At 35.5% G+C, this 26,761-nt stretch overlaps 1 protein-coding gene across 18 annotated transcripts in view; it reads left to right on the forward strand.

The window, feature by feature from the left end:
- The window catches only part of Pcm1 (pericentriolar material 1), a 90,870-nt gene that overhangs the window by 59,611 nt on the left and 4,498 nt on the right, over window positions 1-26,761 (forward strand). For 11 of the 18 annotated variants that reach the window (XM_042700334.1, XM_042700325.1, XM_042700352.1 and 8 more), the window contains 14 exons: window positions 553-717; window positions 3,189-3,245; window positions 6,716-6,888; window positions 7,181-7,312; window positions 9,512-9,632; window positions 10,957-11,118; window positions 11,508-11,650; window positions 15,026-15,160; window positions 18,012-18,209; window positions 19,010-19,072; window positions 19,317-19,452; window positions 19,992-20,152; window positions 23,852-23,924; window positions 24,663-24,919. In XM_042700334.1, the coding sequence (XP_042556268.1) occupies window positions 553-717; window positions 3,189-3,245; window positions 6,716-6,888; window positions 7,181-7,312; window positions 9,512-9,632; window positions 10,957-11,118; window positions 11,508-11,650; window positions 15,026-15,160; window positions 18,012-18,209; window positions 19,010-19,072; window positions 19,317-19,452; window positions 19,992-20,152; window positions 23,852-23,924; window positions 24,663-24,919 (1,976 nt within the window). The remainder of the gene's footprint in view (window positions 1-552; window positions 718-3,188; window positions 3,246-6,715; window positions 6,889-7,180; window positions 7,313-9,511; window positions 9,633-10,956; window positions 11,119-11,507; window positions 11,651-15,025; window positions 15,161-18,011; window positions 18,210-19,009; window positions 19,073-19,316; window positions 19,453-19,991; window positions 20,153-23,851; window positions 23,925-24,662; window positions 24,920-26,761) is intronic. The other 7 variants (XM_042700362.1, XM_042700467.1, XM_042700442.1 and 4 more) reach the window with 3 other exon arrangements.

The following is a 26,761-nucleotide window of genomic DNA, read 5'->3' on the forward strand; positions in this document are numbered from 1 at the left end:
AAACAGCTTGGTATTAGCACAAAAATACACCCAAAAACCAATGGAAATAGATTAGAAGACCCAGAAATAAAACCACATACTTATAGTCACTACCACTTGAGCCACAGCACCACTTCTGTTTTCTGGTGGTTAATTGGAGATGAGTCTCACAGACTCTCCTCCCCAGGCTGGTTTTGATCCACAATCCTCACATCTCAGACCTCTGAGTAGCTAGGATTACAGGCGTGAGCCATCAGTGACTGGCTATGATTTTTTTTTTTCTTATATTTTCTCACATTGAAAAAAATCATCAATTAGACTTTGGTTGAGAATTTGGGTCCTGTAAAATATATTTTATATTGTACTTTGTAGTGTACTTAAGGGAATATTCAAGTATAATGAGTTATTTATTACTATTTCCAAATTTATCTCCAAGACATTATTTTGCATTTTGTTTATACAAGTGCTTTATTGCATCTCTACTGAGTTAATTGTACTACTTTCACTGTAGAAATCAGTTTCCCTTTATATTAAGTTAGTTGCAGCTGTTACTTTTTTGTTGTTTAAATCAAGGATATGAAAGTGCCAGTATGTCTAGCACCTGTGAACCTTGCAAAAGTCGGAATAGACATACAGCAAAGACTGAAGAGCCTGTTCCAGCAAAAGCATTCAGCAGAAAGAATCATGAGCACCTGGAAAAAATAATAAAATATAGTAGGTCTACAGAAATATCTTCAGGTATGTTTTTTTTCTTGCTTTGCTACTATTTAAGGTTAGATATGAACAGTTCTATTAAAGCAAGTTTCAAAACTAGACTATCACACATTGCTACCGTATGTGAGATTTTGTAGTAGAAATTATGTGCATGCACTTTTAAACAAAGAATAGTTGGCATTAAAGGTGGACTCAAAGTTTGTAATTCTGAAAACCCATCTAAAAATTACTATGCAATATCCTATTCCTCAGATTAAAACCTTTGGCTTCACCAGGCATGGTATGTTAAATTAAAGCCTAAAGTACTTACGATAGTATCTGTCACCTTTTTTTTCCCCTTCACTATGTCTACCACCCAATGTGTTTCAAACAGATTTTAACATACATGGCCACAGAGGAATTGGCATTTTCTTGCCTTTCTAGATTCATTCCTTACCATCCTCTGCTTAGAGACCTTTTCTTTCAGTAGCATTGAAGCAGAGCTTTCACATGGCTGTCACGGTACTTTGGTTTTTATTTTTTTGGGGGGGGGGGCGGTCCGGTCGTGGGGCCTGAACTCTGGGCCTGGGCACTCTTCCTCAGCTCTTTAGCTCAAGGTTAGTGCTCTATCACTTGAGCCATAGCACCACTTCCAGCTTTTTTCTTTTTTTGCTTATGTGGTGCTGAGGAATCGAACCCAGGGCCTCAGGCATGCAAGGTAAGCGCTCTACCACTGAGCTACCTTCCCAGCCTGTCACGGTACTTTTTACCTCATGAGTTGTCTTTTCTACTTCAAGTCCTTTTTTGCCCTTTGTAAGCCCTTTCGCTGGAAGGCTGTTTCATTCAGTTTTAATTCTAGAACCTGAAATTGTATCTCAATTCATATAGAATAGCTTTACTTTTCTCCATTTGGTTTCCACTGGAGCAGAGTAAACCTGCTTTGTTACCTGTATTACATTATGTAGTATTTACTTAAGTTTCTGTGTCACCTTTTTGAGTCCCTTGGCAGCAGGTAGTACATTCACATATTTTTGTCTTAAATACACATGGTAGACTCTTAAGAAATTGCTTGTTAGGTGAATATATTTGCTGTCATTTTAGTTTAAATAAACACTGGTACTTATTTATAAAGAATAAATGTTTCTAAAGGAATGTAGAGAAGGAGTCAGCAAAAAGACTTGTAGTTTCATTTGTGTTAAGATTTTGGTGAAAATTATATCAGCTGTCATTTGTGTATTTTCAAAATTAATTTTTTAAGAATTATTTATGTATGTCATTTGAGCCCTGCAATGCTTCATTGGTTTTCATTCTTCAAATGAGAAATCAAAAGATGAAGAATATCTGTTTGTTTTTCTTTTTCCAACCCGGCTGCTTATATAAATGGGTAGAATTTTTCTGGGAAGACTCAAAAGTCATAGTAATTGTTCTGTTCTTGTTGGAATCCATTTTATGGAAAGAGAAGTAGAAAAAGTAGATTTAGTGATCCCTGAACAGTTTGCTTCCAACTATGTAAAACAAAATGTGAATGAGTAATGACTAGAAGATTAATGAAAGTTTTTTTTAATGGTTTTATAATCTTTAACATCTATATTTTCTAAGACTTAGGTGAATACTTGTTAAGTTTTGTAATTACAACAGAAGCATCACATTTGTATTTTGAAATAACTTCCTCAAGGTTATTTTGGTAGGAAATGGTAAAACTTCTTTTGAGTCCAGAATCCTTTTGACAGAAATAGCAATTCTTACTATCTCAGACCCAAAATTTTAGCAAAATACTACTAAGTTGTAAAATTGTCAGAAAGTAAACATTGGGTTGGAGGAGAGGCACTAAATTGAAAGGCTCAAAAAAAAGACTATCATTACTTAAATAATTGATAATCATAGTATTTCAGATCTCTTTTACTGAAGAGTGTGATTATTAATGACATAAAAATGTAGTCAGTAGTGTAAAGATACACATTTTTTTCATCTTAACCACTACCCTGAAATTGTATCTTGGACTTATTGCTACCCTACGTATCATATGTCATTATCAAGAGTGAAGCATATTGATTCCTCAGCACCACATAAGAAAAAAGCCGGAAGTGGCGCTGTGGCTCAAGTGGCAGAGCGCTAGCCTTGAGCTGAAGAGCTGAGGGACAGTGCCCAGGCCCAGAGTTCAGGCCCCACGACCGGACCAAAAAAAAAGTTAAAAAAAATAAAAAATAAATAAAAAAAAAAAAAGAGTGAAGCATATATCGCTGGTAGCATTACAGTTCTTTGCTCCCACAAGAGTTACAGGACGTTCACCTGGATATGTATATCATCACAGTAATAACTTTATATTAAACCTTTTGAAATTCCCTCTAATGTGATTACTTTTAAATAGAACATAATAGAGTAATACCTTGTGATAACATTTCACTTCAGGCAAACAATTTTTTAAAAAATTTTGTTTTTGTTTTTTTTTAATTCACTTACTCATAGACCTACTCATACACATTTTATGTTCATCCTATGTCTGCCCTTTCCTACAGCACATGCTAGGAGAATGCTACAGCAGTCTAACAGAAATGCATGCAATGAAGCGCCAGGTAACAATCTGCTTAGTTTTTTGGTGTCCACTTTTGTTAAGTTTTTTCCATTTGATCCTAAAAATCTAAATGCTGTTCTGGTAGTTTTTTAGATTTGGCAACTGTATAAATGTTACGTGCTTTATAAAAAAAAAAAGTTCATACTGATAAAATTCTGAAACCTTTCATTTATAATTTGTGGCTGGTTAAATTGATGACTTTCTTGTTTTGATTTGTGTGTGAAACCTAATACATTTGTAAGGGGAATAGAACTTTTTAAAACTTAGAATTTGAAATTTATTTTACATTTCTTAAAAAAATTAAAATTAATTAAAAAATACTGGTATTTAAGTATAATATGGGAAGAATATGATAAAGATCATGCAAAATTGGAAAGATTCCAAAATGCTAATTTGATCTATTACTTAAAATAGTTCTATATGACTCAGAATTTACAAAAATTCTTTACCTCCTTCTAAAGCTATATAACTAAAAAATAAAAGCCTGTTTGAACTGTTATGGGACACTAAAGAAAATAAAAGAAGGATCCACATCTGACAGTGATGAATGTGTTGCTGGTAATTTCAAAGAAAAGAATGAAAATTGTACAAAATCAAGATTGGATCGGCAAAACCCTTTGTGAGATCAGAGATTTTCTATCAAAAGCTCATTAATTTAGTCCAGGATGAGAAAATGGTATAAACTTGCCATCACTAGACTGCAAAAGAGAGAGATGAAGATTGTGATTGGCAAAAAATAATTAAATTTTAATTTTTAATGATGTATAATGAGTGCTAATTTTATTAAACACAAAGCTGTTAAAGATACCATAATGTGTACTTTGTTCTTTTAGCTTTGGAACAAACCTTTTAAATATCAAACAGCTGGGGCTGGGAAGGTGGCTCAGTGGTAGCGTGCTTCTGCCTTGCATGCATGAGGCCCTGGGTTCGATTCCTCAGTACCACATACACAGCAAAGGCCGGAAGTGGGTGCCATGGCTTCAGTGGTAGAGCGCTAGCCTTGAGCTGAAGAGCTGAGAGACAGTGCCCAGGCCCAATGTTCAGGCCCCATGACCAACAAAAAACCACAACTATGGTCAATAAGTAAATGAAAAGCTTGCATATAAAATCATATGTTGGTGTAGTTTTTTTTCTGTAAGTAGTGATTTTTTTACAGAAAGATAAGTTGGGTTCCTGCTTATGGTAACTCACTTTTGTAGTATGTCACAAGTGAACATTTAAACATTGGCAGAATATTTTTGATAAATTTACATAATATGAATAATACTTAATAACAATTATATGATTATTTTAGTTAATAAATGGTATTTCTTTTATATTTACAAACTATAGCAGAAGGATAAGAAAGTTACATGGTTTTCATTAGTTGTTTTATGTTTAGAAAATTTGAGACCTCAAAATATTACATCATTTAGCTACTGCTGAGTAGAAATTTTTCCTAGTAGAATACATTCCACATTTCTTCTTTTTTTTTTTTTTTTGTCAGTGAACTGAAGGCCTGGGTGCTGTCCCTGAGCTCTTTTCTTCAAGGTTAACATTATACCATTTTGAGCCACAGCTTCACTTCCAGTTTTTTGGTGGTTAATTGGAGATAAGTGCTTGACTGAGAATTCACTAACCAGGCTGATTTTAAGCCACAGTTCTCAGATCTCAGCCTCCTGAGTAGCTAGGATTACAGGCGTGAGTCACTGGCACCTAACTTCACAAACACACATTTTTGTTTCCCTCCCTCCCTCCTTCCCTTCCTTCCTTTCTTGGTCGTGGGGCTTGACCTCTGGGCTTGGGCACTGTCCCTGAGCTCTTCAGCCCAAGGCAAGCATTCTGCCGTTTGAGCCGCAGCACCACTTCTGGTTTTCTGGTGGTTAATTGGACATTAGAGTCTCAAGAACTTTGCTGCCCAGGCTGGCTTTGAATCGCCATTCTCAGATCTCAGCCTCCTAAGTTGCTAGTCTTACAGGCTTGAGGCACTGGTACCCAGCTGCACACACTTGTTTTTTTTTTTTGGTCAGTAGTGAGTCTTGAATTCAACTCTGGGCCTGGACGCTGTCCCTCAGCTCTTCAGCTCAAGGCAAGCACTCTACCACTTGATCAATAGTGCAACTTCTGGCTTTCTGGTGGTTTGTTGGTGATAAGAGTCTCTCGGACTTTTCTGCCAGGACTGGCTTTGACCATGATCTTCAGATCTCAGCCTCTTGAGTAGCTAGGATTACAGGCATGAGCCACAGGTGCCCGGCTGCACACACATTTTTTAAAAAGAATCATATACTAAAATTTCAACATATTTGTTTTTCTTAGAAACTGATTTTTTCTGAACTTGAGCATTTAACTAGCTAGGTATTTGATATTTTGTTGTTCCAGAATTGTGTGTGTGTGTGTGTAAATGTGTAAGTATGCTTTCTTCCTGGGACTTGGAACTTGGCCTGATGATGATTTTGCTCAAGACTACCACTTGAGCTGCAGCCCCACTTCTGATATTTTGATGGTTATTGGAGACAAGAGTCTCCTAGACTTTCCTGCTGGGTTAGCTTTGAGCTTCTTCAATAGCTAGTATTACAGTCATGAGCTTGGCTTATTTTAGAAGATTTATAGTTGGATAGCTAGGACTACTTTGTGATTACTCCACTTCTCCCCTCCCATGCATGTCCCAAGTTCCTAATTTGTACTCTTTTTAAGAGTATGGGGCTGAAAAAAAAAAAAAAAAAAAAAGAATAGTATGGGGCTGGCTATATGCTCAGAAGTAACAGGGATAGGCAAATTCTGAAAACTTTGCATTGAGTACAAGTATATATATATTTGTATGACAATAGCAAATTCACATGTAAGTTATAGTTAAACATGTTAAACATTATCAACTTTTCTGAGTTGAAAGTGATATTTGAATATTAGTAGCTTTTTAGACCTTAAAATAGCACTTAACAGCAGTACTTCATTTGGTTTTGGTTTTGAACTAAGGACTCAAGAGTGCTAGGCAAGCATATACCATTTGAGCCTGAGGTCCTTTTTTGCTACAGTGTTCATATTAGCAAGAAACAAAACTATTTCAGCTTAGTTTATTTGATTCAAATGGTGAAGGATTTTCACTGGTTAGTCCTATTGAGTATGTAAAAATGCTATTTTGTGTGTATTTTGAGAAAGGGTCTTGTTTAACCTACACAGGCCTCAAATTTACAATCTTCTTTCATTAGTCTCTCTGTTGCTGAGATTATAGTCATATACCACAACACCTAATAAGATATTTCAATTGAGAAGCAAATATGATACCAAGTAGTGCTAGGTAATGTTACTCATGAATATAAGTATTTATTTAATATATAATATTTACTTGCCTATTTTGATTATCTTTAACTTTGGTTTTAAGCATTCTTTAAAAGTCCTGAAATAGAATTTTGTTCAGATTTTTAAGTAATTTAAAGCTTAGATTAATGACACACATTATTAGAAATTGTCATGAAGGTATTTTATATCTTCCAGAAACTGGGAGTGATTTTTCCATGTTTGAAGCATTACAGGATACTATTTATTCTGAAGTAGCTACATTAATTTCTCAAAATGAGTCTCGTCCACATTTTCTTATTGAACTCTTCCATGAGCTTCAACTACTTAATACAGACTACTTGAGACAGAGGGCTTTATATGCATTGCAGGTATCTGATAACTTTTTTTTCTACCTTGTTACTGTTACTTCATGATTATATCTGTTTACTTTCTTAGTCCCATGAATGTTCTTGCTCCATACATATTTTGATTTCTTTTTGTTATTTTCTTTGTATATCTTAAATAGCTTTTTAGTCTTTGTGAGCAGTTTTTTAGGTTTTTTTCCTTTGGTATGATTTCTTCACACTTAACCTATCAAGTGAGAAGCAATGGATCTTTATGTTTTAAAATTTGCATCATACATTTGATATTAAGCAATAATGTCTCATTTTCCTTATATAGGACATAGTATCCCGACATATTTCTGAAAGTGATGAAAAAGATGGAGAAAATGTAAAGTCTGTAAACTCTGGTACTTGGATAGCATCAAACTCAGAACTTACTCCCAGTGAAAGCCTGGCTACTACTGATGATGTAAGATAATAATAGTACGTGAAATGTAGGCATAATGTTAGTATACAGTAAACAAAAATTTGATTATTGTCAAATTGTGAACAGCTTAAAAGATAGGTATAATACATTATTGTCAGATAAAATATAAATTACAATTAAAATATACCGTGAACACCAAAAATTATGTGTAAATGATAGAGTATAAGGTCCAAAATACTCATATATATAGTCATATATAGTCATACATATATCTTCTACAAGATAGGGGCTGACTTATATTTTTATTATTTTTAAGCAGTTGTGTAAAGGAGGGACTAACTTTTAACAGACATTTAATAAATAGGTGTATGTTGTATTTCAAGATACATAGTAAACCAAACAGATCTTAATAATAATCCTTAAGTAGTACAAGGTAAGTCAAGAAGTACAAGATAAGTCAGAAGTCAATCATCCTAGTAATGAATGTAATTGAATATATTTTAACTTGAAATTTTTTTTTTAATAAAACAAAAAGGACTTTGAGAGGATGGTGAGGAGGAGAATGGTAGACATTTAGTAGTCTGTGTCCTCCTATAGTGCCCAGTACTTTGTTCATTGAAAGACTGAATGACATACTGCTAGGAATCTGAAGAGATGCTGCTTGTTGGGGGAATCACCTGTTTAAAATTTGATTCTATTTTTATAATACAGTTGAATCACCTGGAGATTCATACATAAGAATAATTGCTTAGCAAGTAATTGCTTATAGGTAGAAAGTTGGAATAGTTCCATAATGTCTTCTGAAGTGTTTCTCCAAAATATCATTTTGATAATTTTTGCTATTAAACAAGGTGTCTTAAGGTTTACTGGGCATTGAAATAAGTTGGAGTGTGAAGTCTGTTCCTAAACGTCTAAGAAATTTTAGGTTCTTCAGTGCTTCTGTTATTAATCCAAGTCTCATATACGTAGCATTATTTCCAGATACAGCATACTGACCTGCACCATCAATAGCAAATTTTGAAAAATTGACTGTATTTCAAGATAAAACTAACTTGATCAAGTTTTAAAGTTAAATAAAATGTAAAGATAGCGTACTACTTACTAAATAAGGGCTTGGGATAAATAACTGTATTACTATAATTTTAAATATTCTTTTTTTTTTCCTGCCAAAGCTGAAATTCAGCATCTTCTTGTTTTCAGTGCCATTTGATTAGCACACTATCCTTTGTTCACTTGTCCCACAAAAGACCAATAGCTAGCAGGAAAAAAACCCACAAAAACATATATGCATATATATGAGACACCCTTGTCATACCACATTTAAGATTAGTTTAAAATGACATGAAAATACTATTAAAGCTATACCTATAAAATTAAAAGAGAAGAAAATAAGGGAAAAAATCTTATTTTAACGTCAGCAATGATTTCTTAGGACATCAAAAGCATTATACATGAAAATATTGTTGGACTCCATGAAAATAAAAGCTTTGTGCTTTTCAAATGAGTTTCTAGCTGTATTACAGCTAGAATTTATAGCTGTATTACATAAAGAATTTTTACAACTCAATTTTAAGACAACTCAGTAATAACAGTAGAAAAGAGATTTGGATAGAAACTTTATGAAGGAGCATATAGATGGCTAGTATGCAAATTAAAACTGTGAGATGCCACCATGAACATATTAGAATGGCTGAAACTTAAAAGGCTGACAGTAAAACAGATACACCTTACAACAGAATATGATACAACAATTAGAAATAATGTAATATTGAAATACACAAGAGCATGTATTAATTTCAGAAACACCATGAAAAATATACTGAAGAATACATACTTTTTGCCTGAACTAATAAGGTTAATCTACAGTGGTAGATATATGAGATGAATGTCGTGGAGATTAACTGTAGAAAGGTACAAAGGAACTTTCTAGGCTGATAGACATGGTCTTTTAAGCTGGTTGCCTGGTCTTTTAAGAAGCTGGTTACATGAGTATATACATTTGTTGGAACGCAGCAAAGTACATGCAGAAATGAGTTCAATTATGAGAAGAGATGTTCTGCAAGATTAATATTTATGTTTCTATGACTATTCAACATTTAATAATTGGTTGTAGTGTATAGTCCTGTTTGCATGCAGTACTCATGTAACGTACATTTTAGGTATATCGTTGTTTGCAAATAGTATCTGTTTGATAGTTAATATTTATAAAATTTTTAAAGAAATTATTTTTTATTGTAACAGGAAACTTTTGAGAAAAACTTTGAAAGAGAAACACATAAAATAAGTGAGCAACACAATGCTGATAATGCTAGTGTCATGTCTGTATCTTCAAATTTTGAACCCTTTGCAACAGATGATCTAGGTAAGCAGAACATGTTTATCATTTTAGCATGACTAAGTTGATGTCTTACAGTCTGTGAATTGCAACTTAAAAGATAATGTATGGCTCATAAAACATAGACATAAAGGTACTATCATGTTAAACTTTCAGCATTCTTTATCAGGACTCTGAACCTGGGTCAGATCACCTAATGTTTATGGCTGAAATAGTGATAAAGTAGAGTTCTTATTTTGCTATGTTCTTGGAGGAAATGTATACATACCACTATCAAGCACAAATAATAATATCTCAATAAACAGAAGTTTACACTGTTTTAAAAATATCCAAAGTCCAAGCCTTGCTTTATCACTAGGTATCTGTTATCACAATGATTCAGATTTTCCTGATTACTGAGGCTCTGCCTCCTTTCTGAGTAAATAGCTATCAGGTCTATATTAAGTGCATCCATTGTAAAGAAGTTATTCTGGCTAGTTCTTTCCTTTTCTTCTGTTACTATTTCTGAATGAGTTGCTGCATATGAACTGCTTATTTTCATTATTTTACTAAATTCTTCTTTCAGACAGTTTTTTACAACTAGCTTTGTAACTAGAAGTGGATATAGGTGGTAGCTATAATCTTAGCTATTCACAAGTCTGCACTCAGGAAGGAAGATTTGCAGTTCAGGACCACCCCAGGCAGAATGTTTATAAGACCCTATCTTAGCCATTAAAAAGCTTAGCATCAAAAAGCTTAGCATCGTGGTGCACTCCGACGTAGGAGGGTAGAATAAATAGGATGATTGAAGTCCAGGTCAGGCTGACCATAAGTTCAAGACCTTGTTAGAAACATAACTAAAGCCAAAAGGACTGGGAATGTGGTTCAAGTGAAAGACTGCCTGCCTAGCAAGACCGTAAGTTGCTACCTCAGTACTCCCCTCGAGAAAGAGGTAGATATTGGAAAATCTCATTGGTAGGCTTCTTTTGCTTACCTTATTTGCTTCTGTTAAATTGGATTACTTTCCTCAGAATTTACATAACATTTTGGCATGATTTCTTTTTACTGTTTCCAGTAAAACAACATGATAATAATGAAATAGATGCGACTAACATGGTTTAAAATAACCTGAAGTCAAATGCCTGCTATTTTATTTAAAACTAATTGTAAAGATTTGGGCAAGTTACTTAAGTATGAAGCTGCTGTCATAGGATTATTTAAGGAGTAAATAAATGTGAGGATCTACATGAAGGACATAGTGTCTGGAACTTGTTAAAATGCTAATTTTTCTAATGTTCAGATAATAGTTTTTGAGAAGTGGATAAAAAGATTTACTTTTGCTTATTTTAGAAATATTTCTGTTCAAATTTAGGTAACACGGTGATTCACTTAGATCAAGCATTAGCCAGAATGAGAGAATATGAACGTATGAAGACCGAGGGTGACAGTAATTCAAATATGAGATGCACCTGCAGAGTTCTTGAGGATGAAGATGCTGCTGCTGCTGCCACCTCTGCAGATAATAATTTAGATGGTGTGTCTTTTTTAATTGATTAGAAGTTATAATCGTCGTTGCATATAAAAACAGTGAAAAACCAGCCAGGCACTGTATGTATTCTTGTAGTCATGAAGCTGGGGCAGGAGAATATTGAGGCCAGCCTGTCCTACAGACCAAGACTCTGTCATAGAAAACATATTAAAGGCCCTACTTAATATATAGTTGGTAATACAGGTTTTTATTACTGTTTTTATTTAGCTACCATGAATGCTACAAGTACATGGATTTTTTTTTTTTTGCCCTGGCATTTTTTAAATTAAATTATCATATCTTGATATTCTTTAAAATGGTGTGTGTGTGTGTGTGTGTGTGTGTGTGTGTATAAATGATGTAAACTTTTTTTATTAATGTATTATTTTTCTTAGAAACAGAAACTCCCATTATTGAAAATTGTAGCTCACAACAACCTATAAGTGAGGTTTCTACTGTCCCATGTCCTAGAATTGATACTCAGCAACTGGATCGTCAGATTAAAGCAATTATGAAAGAAGTCATTCCTTTTTTGAAGGTAAATAATTTTTAAAAATAAACTTTCTGTGCTTTTTGACTCATAGGTAAAACTTTATTATAGTAAATCATAAAAATTCAGGTAAATTGAGGTGAAGAGTTGAGGGACAGCTCCCAGGCCCAGAGTTCAGGCCCCATGACCGGACCCAAAAAAAACAAAAATTCAGGTAAAACAGAAGACAAAACTGTCTCCCACAATCTTGACAAAATAGAGCCTCAAAGAAAAGAAATGATTGAGAGTCACAGTCTGAGTGATAAGGATTAGGAGAAGTAGACATGGTGATTTCTGTGTCTGGGCCTGGGCACTGTCCTCAGCTCTTCAGCTCAAGGCTAGTGCTCACTTGAGCCACAGCACCACTTCTGATTTTCTGGTGGTTTATTGAAGATAAGAGTTTCACAAACCTTCTTGCCAGGGCTGGCTTTGAAGCAATCATCAGATCTCAGCCTCCTGAGTAGCTAGGATTACAGGCGTGAGCCACCAGCGCCTGCTGTCAGTGAATCTTAAATCTACTGCTTCTATGAGTTAGCTCAGTTTATCATATCACAGTTGGTTTGTCTAACAAGGCTTTCAGGCTAACTTTTTGATTCAGATGAGAAAAAGTGACTTAGGACATCAGCTGATCAGGTCTTAAAGTGAAGTATCATCCAAGCCCTGGAGTACAAATGCACACTCATATGGCCTTTGCAGTCCCATCTAACTCAGGGATAGGGTATTGTATCCCAAGTGAGATTCATGCTCTTCAGTGCCATTATAAACGAGGACTAATCTTATATCTATTTAAGGTAGAAAGGATTTGAAAGGAAAGGGAAATAGGAGCACAGGGAAACATATGTAAGATACATGGCAAATAGCAAGAGCTAGACAGTGGACATATTACAGGGAGAGTCTGGCCAAGAAAAATGCTACAGTGGCAGGATTCCAAGGAGGTATCTGAGGAAGAAGAATGGAGCTTCTATTCAGGCTCGAAGAGAATTTTTGACTGCAGAAAAGAACTTAAGGACAACTCAGTGAGAGATGTACTTTGATGAAATTCACTCATGCAGCCAGGCATTGGTGGCCCACACCTGTGATCCTATCTACTCATGAGGTTGAGATCTAAGGATCATAGTTCAAAGCCAGCCTGGGCAGGAAAGTCCATGAGACTCTTACCTCCAATAAGCCACTCAAAAACTGCAAGTGTTGCTGTGGCTCAAGTAATAGAGTAGTAGCCTTGAGCACAGAGAGAGAGGTTCAGGAATAACATCCACATCCTGAGTTCAAGCTCCAGGACCAGCAAAAACAACAACAAAAAATTTCACTTGCTATATTATTCTTCCCCATATTAAACAAGTTTTATAGTTTAGTTTGGGTTTTTGGTAGTACCAAGGTTTGAGTCAAGACCTGGTGCTTGCTAGGCAGGCACTGTAGCTTTTTTGGGGGAATGGGGTAGACTATAATCCTCCTATTTATACTTCTTTGTAGTTGAGATGTCAAGCTTACTCCACTACACTCAGCCTTTATTAGTGAGATGAGGTTTCATGAACTTTTTTCCTGGGCCTGGCCACTACCATAATCATCCCACTCTGCCACTTGAATAGCTAAAATATAGGTGGGAGCCACAGTACCCTGCCTAACAGGTTTCATTATTCTGGTTCTGGCACCACTGTGCCAGGCACTAAAACAATTTTTTTTTCCCATTCTCTAGCCTGTCTCTTGATTCTGATAATTGTTGCCTTTATGCTGCAGATGTTTTTTAATTTGATCAAGTTCCATTTATCAGTTTTTTTTTTTTTTCTCTGTCAGCTATTAAGATTCTACTCAGGAAAGTGTTAACCTATACCTTTAAAGGGTTTACTCTACTCCTAGGGTTTCAAAGTTTTAAGTCTTTTTTTTGGGGGGGGGGGGGTTCCGGTCATGGGGCCTGAACTCTGGGCTTGGGCGCTGTCCCTCAGTTCTTCAGCTCAAGGCTAGCGCTCTACCACTTGAGCCATAGCACCACTTCCGGCTTTTTTGCTTTTTGCTTATGTGGTGCTGGGGAATCGAACCCAGGGCCTCATGCATGCAAGACAAGCGCTCTACCACTGAGCCACCTTCCTAGCCCTCAGAGTTTTAAGTCTTATGTTAAGATTTTGATCAACTGTGAATCAAGCTTTTGAATTTTTTTTGGTTGGTCATGGGGCTTGAACTCTGGGCCTGGGTGCTGTCCCTGCACTCTTCTGCTCAAGGCTAGTGCTCTACCACTTAAGCCACAGTGCCACTTCCGGCCTTTTCTGTTTATGTGGTGCTGAGGAATTGAACCCAGGGCCTTTATGAATGTGAGGCAAGCACTCTACTGCTGAGCGACCTTTCCAGCCCCAGCTTTTGAGCTTTTGAGGGACAGAACTTTTTCATTCTTGTTTCATTTTTTCAGTTACTTGCCTTGACACATGTGAACTTTTAAAAATGAGCCTGAATCAACCTTAGGAATTAATATGTTTGAGTACTTCATTTTATAGATTTATTCAACTAGGAAAAAAACCTGACCTGAGAAAGGTTGTAGAACTTGTGACTTTAATAGAAGAGCAATAAGAAATTTCTAGACTTACCTCAGAAAATGGTTAGAATTATTTTGTAATTTATACATGCTTTTAAAGAACAATTAAGGAGAAAGTTAAAGAAAATTAGGGGGTTATGTTGACCAACAAGCCATCTGATAATGTATTGAGACTTTAGTTATTGGAATGTTGGGGAAGCGTTGATGGAGTAACTAGCATGTAGTAGGTAGAGGACTAGGTGCTCCTATGTCCTATGATGTACAAGATGTTAATAACATGAAGATCCAGACTGGAGGCATGGATCAAGTGGTAGAACGCTGGACAAGAGCAAAAAAACTGAGCATGAACAGGGGCCTTGAGTTCAAACCTCAACACTAGGTGGGGATATATTTTATATATATACATACATATGTGTGTGTGTGTGTGTGTGTGTGTGTGTGTGTGTGTGTGTGTGTACGTGTACATATATGAATGTATATATATATATATATATATATATGTATGTGTCTGATAATAGAAAATTAGGTGGAAGAAAATTGATTGTAAGAGTAGTTGCAGTTAACCAAATTGCAAACAGGAAGATAGGCAAATTGAAGCTATAGGATGAATAATTCTTAGTAGAGAAAGGCTGGATAAGCCAGTTTCTTTTACTAGCCAACACCTGGTATAGTGAGTCCGAATTGTCAAGCCTCTCAGTGTATATTGTTAAGAGTTTGGTTGTTGTCATGGACAATTCTTTCCAGTGTACAACTGAAAATTGAGAAGGTGAGAAGGATCTATGCCAGAGAAATGAATTATTATGTGATTGATATTTTTAAACAATAGATAAGTTTATATCCTAACCCTGTAGGGTTTTTCTTAGGAGCACATGGATGAAGTATGTTCGTCTCAACTTCTTACTTCAGTGAGACGCATGGTTTTAACCCTTACCCAGCAAAATGATGAGAGCAAAGAGTTTGTAAAGTTCTTTCATAAACAACTTGGAAGTATTTTACAGGTATGTGTTTATACTTACATTGCCTAATCAGTATCCACCATCTGTTTAGAATTCTTCCCTTTCACCTCTTTTTTTTTCTGCTGGTCCTAAGACTTGAACTCAGAGCCTGGGCACAGTCCTTTGAGGTTTTTTTTGCTCAAGGGTAGTTAGTACTCTACAATTTAGCTTCTGGCTTCTTTTTAGTGATAGTTAATTGGAAATCTCACAGTTTCTCCTGTCCACACTGGTTTTGAATTGCTATCCTTAGATCTCAGCCTCCTGAATAGCTTAAGATTACAGAAATGAGTTTAGGACTTTTATTTATTTATTTTTCATGTTCTGGTATTATGCATCTATTCAGACATTCATTTTAACAATAACTTGGTGTGACATTTAATACATTCCAAGTTATTCCATTACTTAGAAGTTTTTTTAGGGCATGCTATATATATGTTCATTTATTTGGACTAATCTGGGGAAATTTTAAAGCCCCAACCCAGCTACCAGTTGAAGAAACTTTTTAGAGTATAACATTGTTTTTCTTAATATATTAATTGCACTTAATAATAGGTTACAATTAGATACTTCAATATACACTGTATAGAATGTTTGTTGATTAAGCCACAGTAACATTTCCCTTTCCTTATCATTTCTTTACACTTAAAACCTTGAAGCTTTTTTTTTTCTACAGCTTTATAAAATACATCGTAAGTCATAGTGAACTGTAGTCAGCCACTACTACAGAACACCATAACACATTTCTTATGTCTTTGTTTTTATACCTGTTGTCTGACCTTTCTATTCCCCTGCTTTTCACACTGCTATCCTTAGATGTAAAAGTAACTTTAAATTAGGGCAATTCTCACGTAGGGGAGATTTTTTTACCTCCTGGGAGACATTTAACAGCATTTGAAGACACTTTGTCATAGCAAGTAAGGTAGAGGGGAGGTAGGAAGGGGAAAGAAGAGAGGAGGTACTAGGTTGGTAGGTTAGGTATGCTGCTTAAAGAACCTGTAATGTCTCTCACAATAGAATTGTGCAGTCTTAATGTCACTAGTACCAAGATGAGACACTTTGTTTAAATAAGGATTTTTTAATTTCCTATAAAAACATCTATAAGCTGGGTGCTAGTGGCTCAGGCCTATAATCCTTGCTACCCAGGAGACTGAGATTTAAGGATTGTGAGTCAAAGCCAGCCAGGGCAGGAAAAGCCGTGAAATTATTATCTCCAATAAACCACCAGAAAACCAGAAGTGGCACTGTGGCTCAAGTGATAGAGCGCTAGCCTTGATCTGAAGAGCTCAGGTACAGCCCTCAGGCCCACAGTACATGACAAAACAAACCAACAAAAAACAAAAATCTTTACCCTTTATTTGAATATTTTCCCATTGAGGTTTGTTTTTTGGTGGTATTGTTACTCCAAATTAAACAATATATTAAGACTAAAGTATAAATTCACAGTAGTCTCAGAATAGTTCTGACTCCATTTATAATAGTGTGAATACATAATTTATAAGGAAGATGTCAGTGATGCTCTACATTGTAGGAATCCTTTAGGATTCAAAACATTTGCTAGCAGTAAACGGAGAGACTATAGAGAAGATACTCCTGTAGAAATAAGTGAAATAACATAAATGTATTTTTAAAAATTTAATTAGATGGCTTGTCTCTAAAGGAAGATGTAACTATTCTAGAATATGATTTAAAGAGAAATTACTAAGTTCATATTTTTAAATCAAGATCCATTCAGCCCATCTTTGGTTTTGCCTATTATTATAAGCATTAGTTATTATAAACATTAGTTTAGAAGTAGGTTTTTTTGTTTTGTTTTGTTTTTGTTGGTCATGGGTCTTGAACTCTGGGCCTGGCTGCTGTCTCTTTAGCTCAAGGCAAGCGCTCTTCCACTTGAGCCACAGCTCCACTTTCAGTTTTCTGGTGGTTAATTGGAGATGTGAATCTCACTGACTTTGATGACTGAGCTGGCTTTGATCCATGCTCCTCATATGTCAGCCTCCTGAGTAGCCAGGATTATAGGCATGAGCCACTAGTGCACAGCAGAAATAGGATGTTTTTTCCCCTAAGTGTAAGATGGTGTGAATGGATTTCTTTCACTTCATCCCTCATATTTTTCACTGGGGTATATATATGAAGAATGAAAATTTCTATTAATGCCTAGAATATTAAATTTCTATTCATGAGCTAGAATTTATTGTCTAAAACTTATTGAAGAATTTCCTTTCACAAGGCACTCAGCATATGTACTTCCTTGTATGATTGAAATAGTAATAGTGATGAGACACTGAACATCATACTTCATGTATTTTCCAAAAAGGAAAATCCATAATGTTTTGGAAGAACAGGAAAGCAGTTTTAATAAAATGTATAGACTATAATAAATTTTATCATTTGATGTTATATTTGAACTTGAATAGAACTAAAGTTTACTTTTAAACTGTTCTGAAAAATATTCTAATGATACTAGAAGGAAGCTCTGTATTGTTCTCTCATAGTGCTTAATGACTTAACTGTTAGTATATATGTGTTCCCTATATGCATTGGGAACTTTTTGGGATTAGAAATCCTCTGATTAGGGGATTAGAAATCTTCCATGTCCAGGAATTATGTTAGGTACTAAATATATGGAAGACAGCTCTCTTCCTCCTTCTGCCATTTACTCATTAAGCATGACTGGGAAGATTGCTCACTTAGTAATATGTAATCTTTTTTTTGTCATCTTAGCCATTAGTTTCAAGTTTTTCCATACTTAAAATCAGTAATCTTATTTCCTTTTAGATAAATATTTAAAACTTCATCTTTTAATCATATATCTCTCTGTTTTAATGTTAAAATTATTTGATTTATCATCAAATAGGATTCATTGGCAAAATTTGCAGGCAGAAAACTGAAAGACTGTGGAGAAGACCTTCTTGTGGAAATATCTGAAGTTTTGTTTAATGAATTGGCTTTCTTTAAGCTGATGCAAGATTTGGATAATAATAGTGTAACTGTTAAACAGAGATGTAAAAGGAAAATAGAAGCAACTGGAGTGATACAGTCTTATGCCAAAGAGGTAACCTAACTTTCATTTTGATTTTAGGAGTAGCTGTAATGAGCCTGTAACTGTACTTTTTGATCACTGTCACTTATATTATCACTTAGTTCTCCAAAGAGTTGAGGAATAATGAAATCTATTCTTTAGCCAACTACCTGTCACAGCTGTTGTCAATCTCCAAGAGTCTCCAAGGATATGTCTCAACCAAGGTGACTTCCAGCTAATAGACATGCTTATTTATTGGTTAGGGCTTTAGTTTCACATCCCTGTAGTTTAGTTTCTGTGATACAAACCTTCTAAATGATCCTCCTTTATGAACTTTCATAAGTAAGGACTATCAGGCAGAATTGATTTGTTGGGAGAACAGAGAAAAGGCTGTGAAGGGAGAAACACATTAAGTGGAATAGTAAGAATGTAGAATTGACATCACATAGATAGGTTAGGCCATGTTTATAAAAACATGAAACATGATGAAAATCCATAGGGAAGTTTGGAATAAATTAATGGATGACATACACTATACAGTTTTAATTGTTTTGATATCATATTAAGGAAGGTCATTGTAGAGTAGAAAGAAAATCAGGAGACCAGTTGTAATATTTAGCAATTATCCAGATAGAAAAATAGTGATAATTGATAATTGAATCGGCGAATAAGACATTCTCATCAGTTTAGATGTGATAATAGTATGTAAAAGGCTATTTTCTAATTTATTGGTTTTAGCATCAGAGTGAATGAAGTGTCACTTACTTGAGGTTTAGGAAGCTGGAATTACCTAAGTGTTTTTGCTGAATTCTGTTTAATTGATTTGCTTTTAGGCCAAAAGGATTCTTGAAGGAGATCATGGCTCACCTGCTGGCGAGATTGATGATGAAGACAAAGTATGTGCTAATTAATTTATGCCTATTAGTAGTGCTTTTAAGATATAATAAATCATAATTTTATCAGCTTTTACCTTAATATTTGAGAGCACCATCAAATGCCTATTCTTTATTCTTTAAAAAACAAAACTAGACTGTCAAAAATAATTATACATTCATATATAGTAACCATTACTTTTAAGATAGAGACCTCATAGGCCTTTTTCAAAGTACTTCAAAAAATTAATTACTCATTTGTTGACAGGACAAGGATGAAACTGAAACAGTTAAGCAGACTCAGACATCAGAGGTATACGATGCCAAAGGTCCCAAAGCTGTAAGATCAGATGTTTCTGATCAAGAGGAAGATGAAGAAAGTGAAGCATGTCCAGTGTCTATTAGTAAGTTTAAAGGCTTTGAACCATGTTTATAATTCTTTATAGATCACTATCAGAACATTTAGGAGAGGAGTTTAAGGATAGCAAATTAAGCATCTAATTCTGAATTTGAATGTTAGTAAATTAGTAACCTGATTTATTTACTTGGCCAGCATGATCACTTTTACCTCCAATGCCTATACTTGAAATGCAAGAGGATTATGATTTTGAGGGATCATCTTAAGACCCTGTCTTAGAAAAACAACAAACAAACCTAACAACTTGGTCTTTCTGTACCACAGTTACCAATACTTATTGACAATTTTAGGCATATTAGGTAAAACACCTGAATAAAGCAAGAATACAGTAAATATTAACCATTATTAAGATTAAATGGTGTGGGTGTGAAATTTATACCTGTACTTGGGAGGCCAAGTTTGGGAGGATATGTTGACTCTAAAACTTGCATATTAGCATGGTTGACACAACAAAATCCCATCTCTAAAGAACAAAAAAAGATGAATTTGTGAGATTTACTAAAAGTTGTACATTAATCAACATAGATTTATCTAAAGCTGAAACTCAGGCTTTAACTAATTATGGAAGTGGAGAAGATGAAAATGAAGATGAAGAAATAGAAGAATTTGAAGAGAGCCCTGTGGATGTCCAGACTTCACTTCAGGCTAATACTGAAACTACAGAAGAAACTGAGCATGAGAGTCAGGTAATCCATTAACCATCAGAATAGTTACTGCTATTCTTATTTCAACTACTGAAAGCAAAGACCTTCTGAAAAATGTCAAAATTTATAGCTTTTCTCATTCTTTGTCATTCTTAAGATATTTATTAGAATCTGAAACACTTTTTATATTTAACATTGTTTAGAATAGTTTGTTTTTATTTTTTTTAAGATTTTCTAACAAATCCTAACTACTGTATACTTTAGAGGGTTTTCTTTTCCATATGCAGTTTTTATTTTGTATACAGATGGAGATTTTAACTTTTTTCACATTAGAGGTTTTTTGTTTTTTGGTTTTTTTTTTTTTTGTCAGTTGTGGGGCTTGAACTCTGGGCTTGGGCACTGTCCCTGAGCTCTTTAGCTCAAGGTGAGCACTCTACCACTTGAGCCACAGCACCACTTTTGGTTTTCTGGTGGTTAATTAGAGATAAGAGTCTCATGGACTTTCCTGCCCCAGCTGGCTTTTGAACTGTGATCATCAGAGCTCAGCCTCCTGAGTAGCTAGGATTAAAGGCGTGGTCTACTGGCACCTGACTAGAGGGTTTTTGTTTTTTTTTTAATAATGAATTATATATATTTGTCTTTTAGTCATATAAGAACATCTTATGCAACAAGAAATAAAATCATTTCCTACTTTCACTTCATCCTGCTCCATAGACAGTACTTTATACAATTTCTTCAACTATTTGCCTCCATATTTCTTTCTTTATTGTATGTGTTTTGGTGAAATTTACATTTAGTCTTAAACTATAAATGTTACTGATTGCTGAGCAAGAAAGTATTATTTTTTGTCTATTCTTGTACATCTTCCTCCTCAATTTGATAGTTACATCAGTTTACATTGGTTTTCTTTTAACATATTCCCCTGCTGTATACTAGTATCTTCTTTTTTTTTTTTTTTTTCCTTCGGTCATGGGGCCTGAACTCTGGGCCTGGGCGCTGTCCCTCAGCTCTTCAGCTCAAGGCTAGCGCTCTACCACTTGAGCCACAGCACCACTTCTGGCATTTTCTGCTTATGTGGTGCTGAGGAATCGAACCCAGGGCCTCATGCATTGCAAGGCAAGCACTCTACCACTGAGCCACCTTCCCAACCCAAGCCAGTACCTTTATAAACCTCCCAGCAGAATTCATATATAAACTTAAATTTAACTTGTCTTGACATCCTTTTTTTCCCCTTGATCATTACTCCTTCCTCATCACTCTAGATTTAACTTATATTACATGTTTAGATATGTTTTTTCTTTTTCTTTTTGTGCTGCTACTAGAGCTTGAACTGGTGCTATACCATTTGAGCTATACCCACTGTGGCATTTTGCTGGTTAATTGGAGGGAGAGAAGAGTCACAAGGATGTGTCTGTTCATTTATCTCCTTTTTCAGATCTATTTTTAGAATTCAGTCTTTTTTTTTTTTTTTTACTGGCCTTATTTTTAGAGGAGCATAATAGGGGGCTGGGAAGGTGGCTCAGTGGTAGAGTGCTTGCCTTGCATGCATGAGGCCCCGGGTTCGATTCCTCAGCACCACATAAGCAGAAAAAGCCAGAAGTGGTGCTGTGGCTCAAGTGATAGCGTGCTCGCCTTGAGCTGAAGAGCTGAGGGACAGCGCCCAGGCTCAGAGTTCAAGCCCGTGACCAGAAAAAATAAATAAATAAATAAATAAAAAAAAAAAAAAGAGGAGCATAATAATTTCTAGTACCTCTCAGAAATGAGAGATAAAACTTTTTGAGACATACCTAAGAAAACTCTGGGCCCAGGCCCAGAGTTCAGGCCCCACAACCGGACCCAAAAAAAAAAAAAAGAAAATATTGATTCAAATGGTTTAAAATATTTTTCTGGGAAGTAGCACTGTAGCTCAAAGTAGTAGAGCACTAGCCTTGAGCAAAAATGCTCAGGGACAGCAGTCAGGCCCGAGTTTAAGCCCTACAACCAGTTCACCACCACACACACACACCCCAAAAAAAATTCTGTATTGAAAATCACTTCTTCTGTGTGGAAAATATTTTCTTCAGATCTTTGAAGGTACTAACTGCTTCATTGTTATATCTTATTTACCTTTCTTCCTCCAAAAGCTTTATCCCCCCTAGAATTCTAAAACTTAATATACTTTGTTCTGAGTCTTTTCCATTATATGGGCATTTTACTGGATCTTTTCCATTTATATTTTTCCCTTAGTGATTTGTTTTTTTCACCATATTTTCTTCTTTATCAGCTATTGCTAGTTCTCAGAGGATAATCATCTTTCTTTTCTCTTGTCCCACTGCTTTTATCCTTTTACTTTTGCTTTCTGGATTTCCTTAGCCTTAATGTCAGTATGAAATTATTTTTATTTCCATGGTCATATTTTATTTCTAAATAACATTTTTTTGCTGTTACTTTTCTGATCACGGAAGCAGGGTCTTATCTAGCTGGAAATATTCTTCAATTATCTACTGATCATATTCAGTTATCTACTGATTATACTGAAGAATGATATATACAAAAATTTGGGTTTTTTGAGGGGGAGTCTTGAAACAGAGATTCATGCTTGTTAGACAGATGATGTTCTACCACTTCAGCCGTTTCTCCAATCCTCATTTGCATTGATTTTTTTTTTTTTTTTTGAGGTAGGATCTTGTTTTATGCCAAGGCAGATCTACATGGGAATCATCTACTCACATCTTCAGGGTGACAAGCACACACCACTGTACTTAGCCACTGTGTCTCCTATATAGCAGGGATGATAGTCTGTGCTATTGGACCTAACCATTGGTTGAAATAGAATCTCATGAACTTTATGCCTGAACTGGCTTGAAACTGAGATCTCCTAGTTTTCACTTCCCACCAAACTAGGATTATAGATAGATTTGAGTTGCTGTGCCTAACTTGGTTTGCTTTTTTGTTGGTTGTTTCTCTACAGGACATGAGGTAGACAGCTAGTTTCCTGATAGAAACTTGTAGCTGTTAGTATCTATTGGTCTGTGTTTCAAAGTGATTTAATATCTTCAAGGGTTTTCTATTTTCCTGCTTGGGTGCATATTAGTTTTGTTCCTGGTGTTCTGGAGCTTAATGTGAGAAAGGAGTGGAATGCCCCCATCATCACATACACTTTTGCACTATTTCATTCTGTTTTCAGTATGGACTTCACTGCTGCCCTCCTTCTTTATCCCAGTGTCTGGCTCACTAGTTGTAGTCTGTTGGACATAAGAACCTAGGAATCCACATTTTTCTTAGTTTTAAGCCTAACACTACCAGTCTTAATTTTAATCACTAGCCCTTACTCTGCCACCATATTTTCCCTCCCTAGAATCTGATACTTCTAATGATGGGGTAAATCTCCGTTTTTTTGTTTCCTATCCTGTTAAAGGTACTTGGCTTTGTTCATTTTTCTCCTCCTGCTCACTTCCTCTCCCATCCTTGTAATGCTTACATGTATAGATATCTTTTTTCTATTTTGTTTGTATTTTTTAAGATATGGTCTGAAAAAATTCATAAAACAGAAAAATGTATTTTAGTCTCCTTTTCTGCATTGTGTTGAGTTTCTCTGAGAAGGAACCTTTTTAGTGTGACCATCTTCTTAATGCAGCCAAAGCCTCCTTTAAGAGAGAAGCTTTGATGGACAAAAATCATACAATAATAAGATAAATAATAATAAGGTATATTGTTCATATATTTTAAGGCTTTCATATTAAAACATCTTTTTCTTTTTAGGTTCTGCAACATGACCTGGAAAAAACGGCAGAAAGCACTAATTTCCCACCAGATCAGGTGCTCACTGATAAAAGTAAGAAGTTAAATAACTTCAGTTTTAAGATTAAAGAACCTTTTATGTACTTAAAACTTTATTAAATATTATAATTCTTAAAACTAATATAAGTTTGAAGGCACTTTGAACTTAATACCTATCTTGTAACTCTGTCTTTTGTTTTCTAAGAGAAGAGTTAATAAATGTTTATATACCTATACAGAAATATTCTTTTTCAGGGCATATCTTCACCCTCCCCCCCCCAAAAAAAAAAAATCATTCCTGGGACTCTTGAAAATCCTAATTGTTGGATTCTTGTCTTTTCCCTCCCTCCTTTCTTCCTTCCTCCCTCCCTCTTTCCCTCCCTCCCTCCCTTCCTTCCTAGTAATTGGGGCTAGAGGGGCATCGTCCCTTAGCATTTATCACTTGAGCCATAATTCTACTTGAAGTTTTTTTGCTGGTCAGTTGGAGATAGAGTCTCACCAATTTTCCTGCCCACGCTGGCTTCAAACTGATCCTTAGATCACTCCTGTGAGTAGCTTAGGAATACAGACATGAGTCACCAGCACCCAGCAAAAATTCTTATTTTAAAAGGTCCTAGATGAATCTCTTCAGCTAAATTTGAAAGCCACTGCTAATGAACATTTGTAGTTGCCTTTTCTGTTGGGTCTTCAGTGTCTTGATCATTTCTATTCATGTATATTGTCTTTATTTGATGTAAAGGGATTAAAAAACAACTTGGATTACACTGAAGTTAAGACTTTGTTTTGATGGCAGATGATCAAGTTAATTCTCCTGTGAAACCTTGTTACCTTAATATCGTGGAAAATGAACAGCCATTAAATGGTTCTACCCAGAAGGACTCAGTTACTACTATTGATTCATCTAAACAGCCTGACCCTTTGCCGATACCTTTAACTGAAATTGAAACCATAGTGCCTAAAGTCAAAGAAGTTAAGTCTACCCAGGAAACTCCTGAGAGCTCTCTGGCTGGAAGTCCCGATACTGAATCTCCAGTGTTAGTGCATGACTATGTAAGTATCACTTGTGTTTCCAAATATATTGCTTTTTATTTCTATGTATATTTCTGTTTTCAGATTAACATTTTCAGCATATAAATCAAATACTATATAAACACACAAACACTTTGTGTTTAGAACCTGTCTAAACATTTTTATTTTTTATTCATACTTCAGGCAGTAGCAGAAGAGTGATTATAATTTATAGTGAGCATTTCAAACCTTAAAGCAATTTATAATTTGGATAACCAAAGAGTTTTACAGTGACAGTTTTTTTTGTTTTTTGTTTTTTTTTGGATCCAGTCGTGGGGCCTGAAGTCTGGGCCTGGGCACTGTCCCTCAGCTCTTCAGCTCAAGGCTAGCGCTCTACCACTTGAGCCACAGTACCACTTCTGGCTTTTTTTCTTTTTGCTTATGTGGTGCCGAGGAATCGAACCCAGGGCCTCAGGCATGCAAGGCAAGCGTTCTACCATTGAGCCACCTTCTCAGCCCTCCAGTGACAGTTTTAAGAGAGTTCAAGTTCAATATTCACTAATAGTGAGGTTCAGGTGGTACCAGCTGAGCAAAGAAGTTGAGTAAGTACTAAGGCCCTAAGTTCAAATCTATGATAGCAGCGCTCCTTTCCCCACCTCCGACCCCCCCCCCCCCGCCCCCCCTTGGAAAAAAAGCCTAAGGTTTCTACTTTGGTACTTGGTAGAAACATGATATTATTCAAAGTTACAGGGAGGGCTAAAGAATGAAAATCCAATCCAAATTTAAAGGAAACACAAGTTTGAGATGATTACAAAAGTAAATTACTAAATTCATACCTCATATTTATAACTGAGGTGCCAGTGGCTTACACCTATAATCCTAGCTATTCAGGGGGCTGAGATCTAAGGATCTCCAAAACCCATTCAAAGCCAGCCCAGGCAGGAAAATCTGTGAGACTCTTATCTCCAATTAACCACCAGAAAACTGAAAGTGGTTCTGTGGCTCAAAGTAATAGAGTGCTAGCCTTGAGTGAAAAAGCTCAGGGACAGTATCCAGGCTGTCACAGGACTGATGGGGGGGGAAAGTTTGTTATATGTACACACACACACACACACACGCACACGCACACACACACACACACACATTTGTTATGTATATGCATATATATTTACATATGTATGGAGAGAGGGTATGTGTGTATGTAAATAGCTCTGATCCATTCTGTGAACATGTTAACAAATAAGTTCAGTAATAAGAGTTTTGCCTACTATACACAAAGGTATGGGTTTGATGATCAGTACTGAAGGAAAGAAGGATTTTTTTTTCCGGTTGTGAGACTTGAACTCCGGGCCTGGGTGCACTGTCTTGGAGTTTTTTTGCTAAAGGCTAGTGCTCTACCACTTGGAGCCAGAATTCCAGTTCTAGTTTTTTGTTTTGTTTTGTTTTGAGTGGTTAATTGGAGGTTAGAGTCTCACAGAATTTTCTCTGCCTAAAGTAGCTTTGAACCACAGTTCTCTGACCTCAGCCTCCTGTGTAGCTAGGATTACAGGCAGAATCACTGGTGCCCAGCAGAAAGTAAGATTTTTTCTAAGAATTAAAAAAATATTATTTTAGAACTAAATGTAAGTATTGATCTTCCTCTGTATAAATTGGCTCTCTTGTAAATGGAAGTAAGTTTGACAGTATGTTCATAGGTTTAGCTACATAGCCCTTCTCATGAACTATATAGGTTTCTGATTTATTTATATAAACATGAATATAGGAAAAAACCCAAGCATGAAAGAATTATTGATACATTACTTATGTACATAAGAATCTTCCTTATTCTCTTTTTTTGGTTTTTATTGTAAAAATACTGTACAAAGGGTTACAGTTACATGAGTA

The sequence above is a fragment of the Dipodomys spectabilis genome, unplaced genomic scaffold (genome assembly GCF_019054845.1).
Source record: "Dipodomys spectabilis isolate Male_0828 unplaced genomic scaffold, ASM1905484v1 ptg000009l, whole genome shotgun sequence".
In the NCBI taxonomy this organism is placed as follows: Eukaryota; Metazoa; Chordata; class Mammalia; order Rodentia; family Heteromyidae; genus Dipodomys; species Dipodomys spectabilis.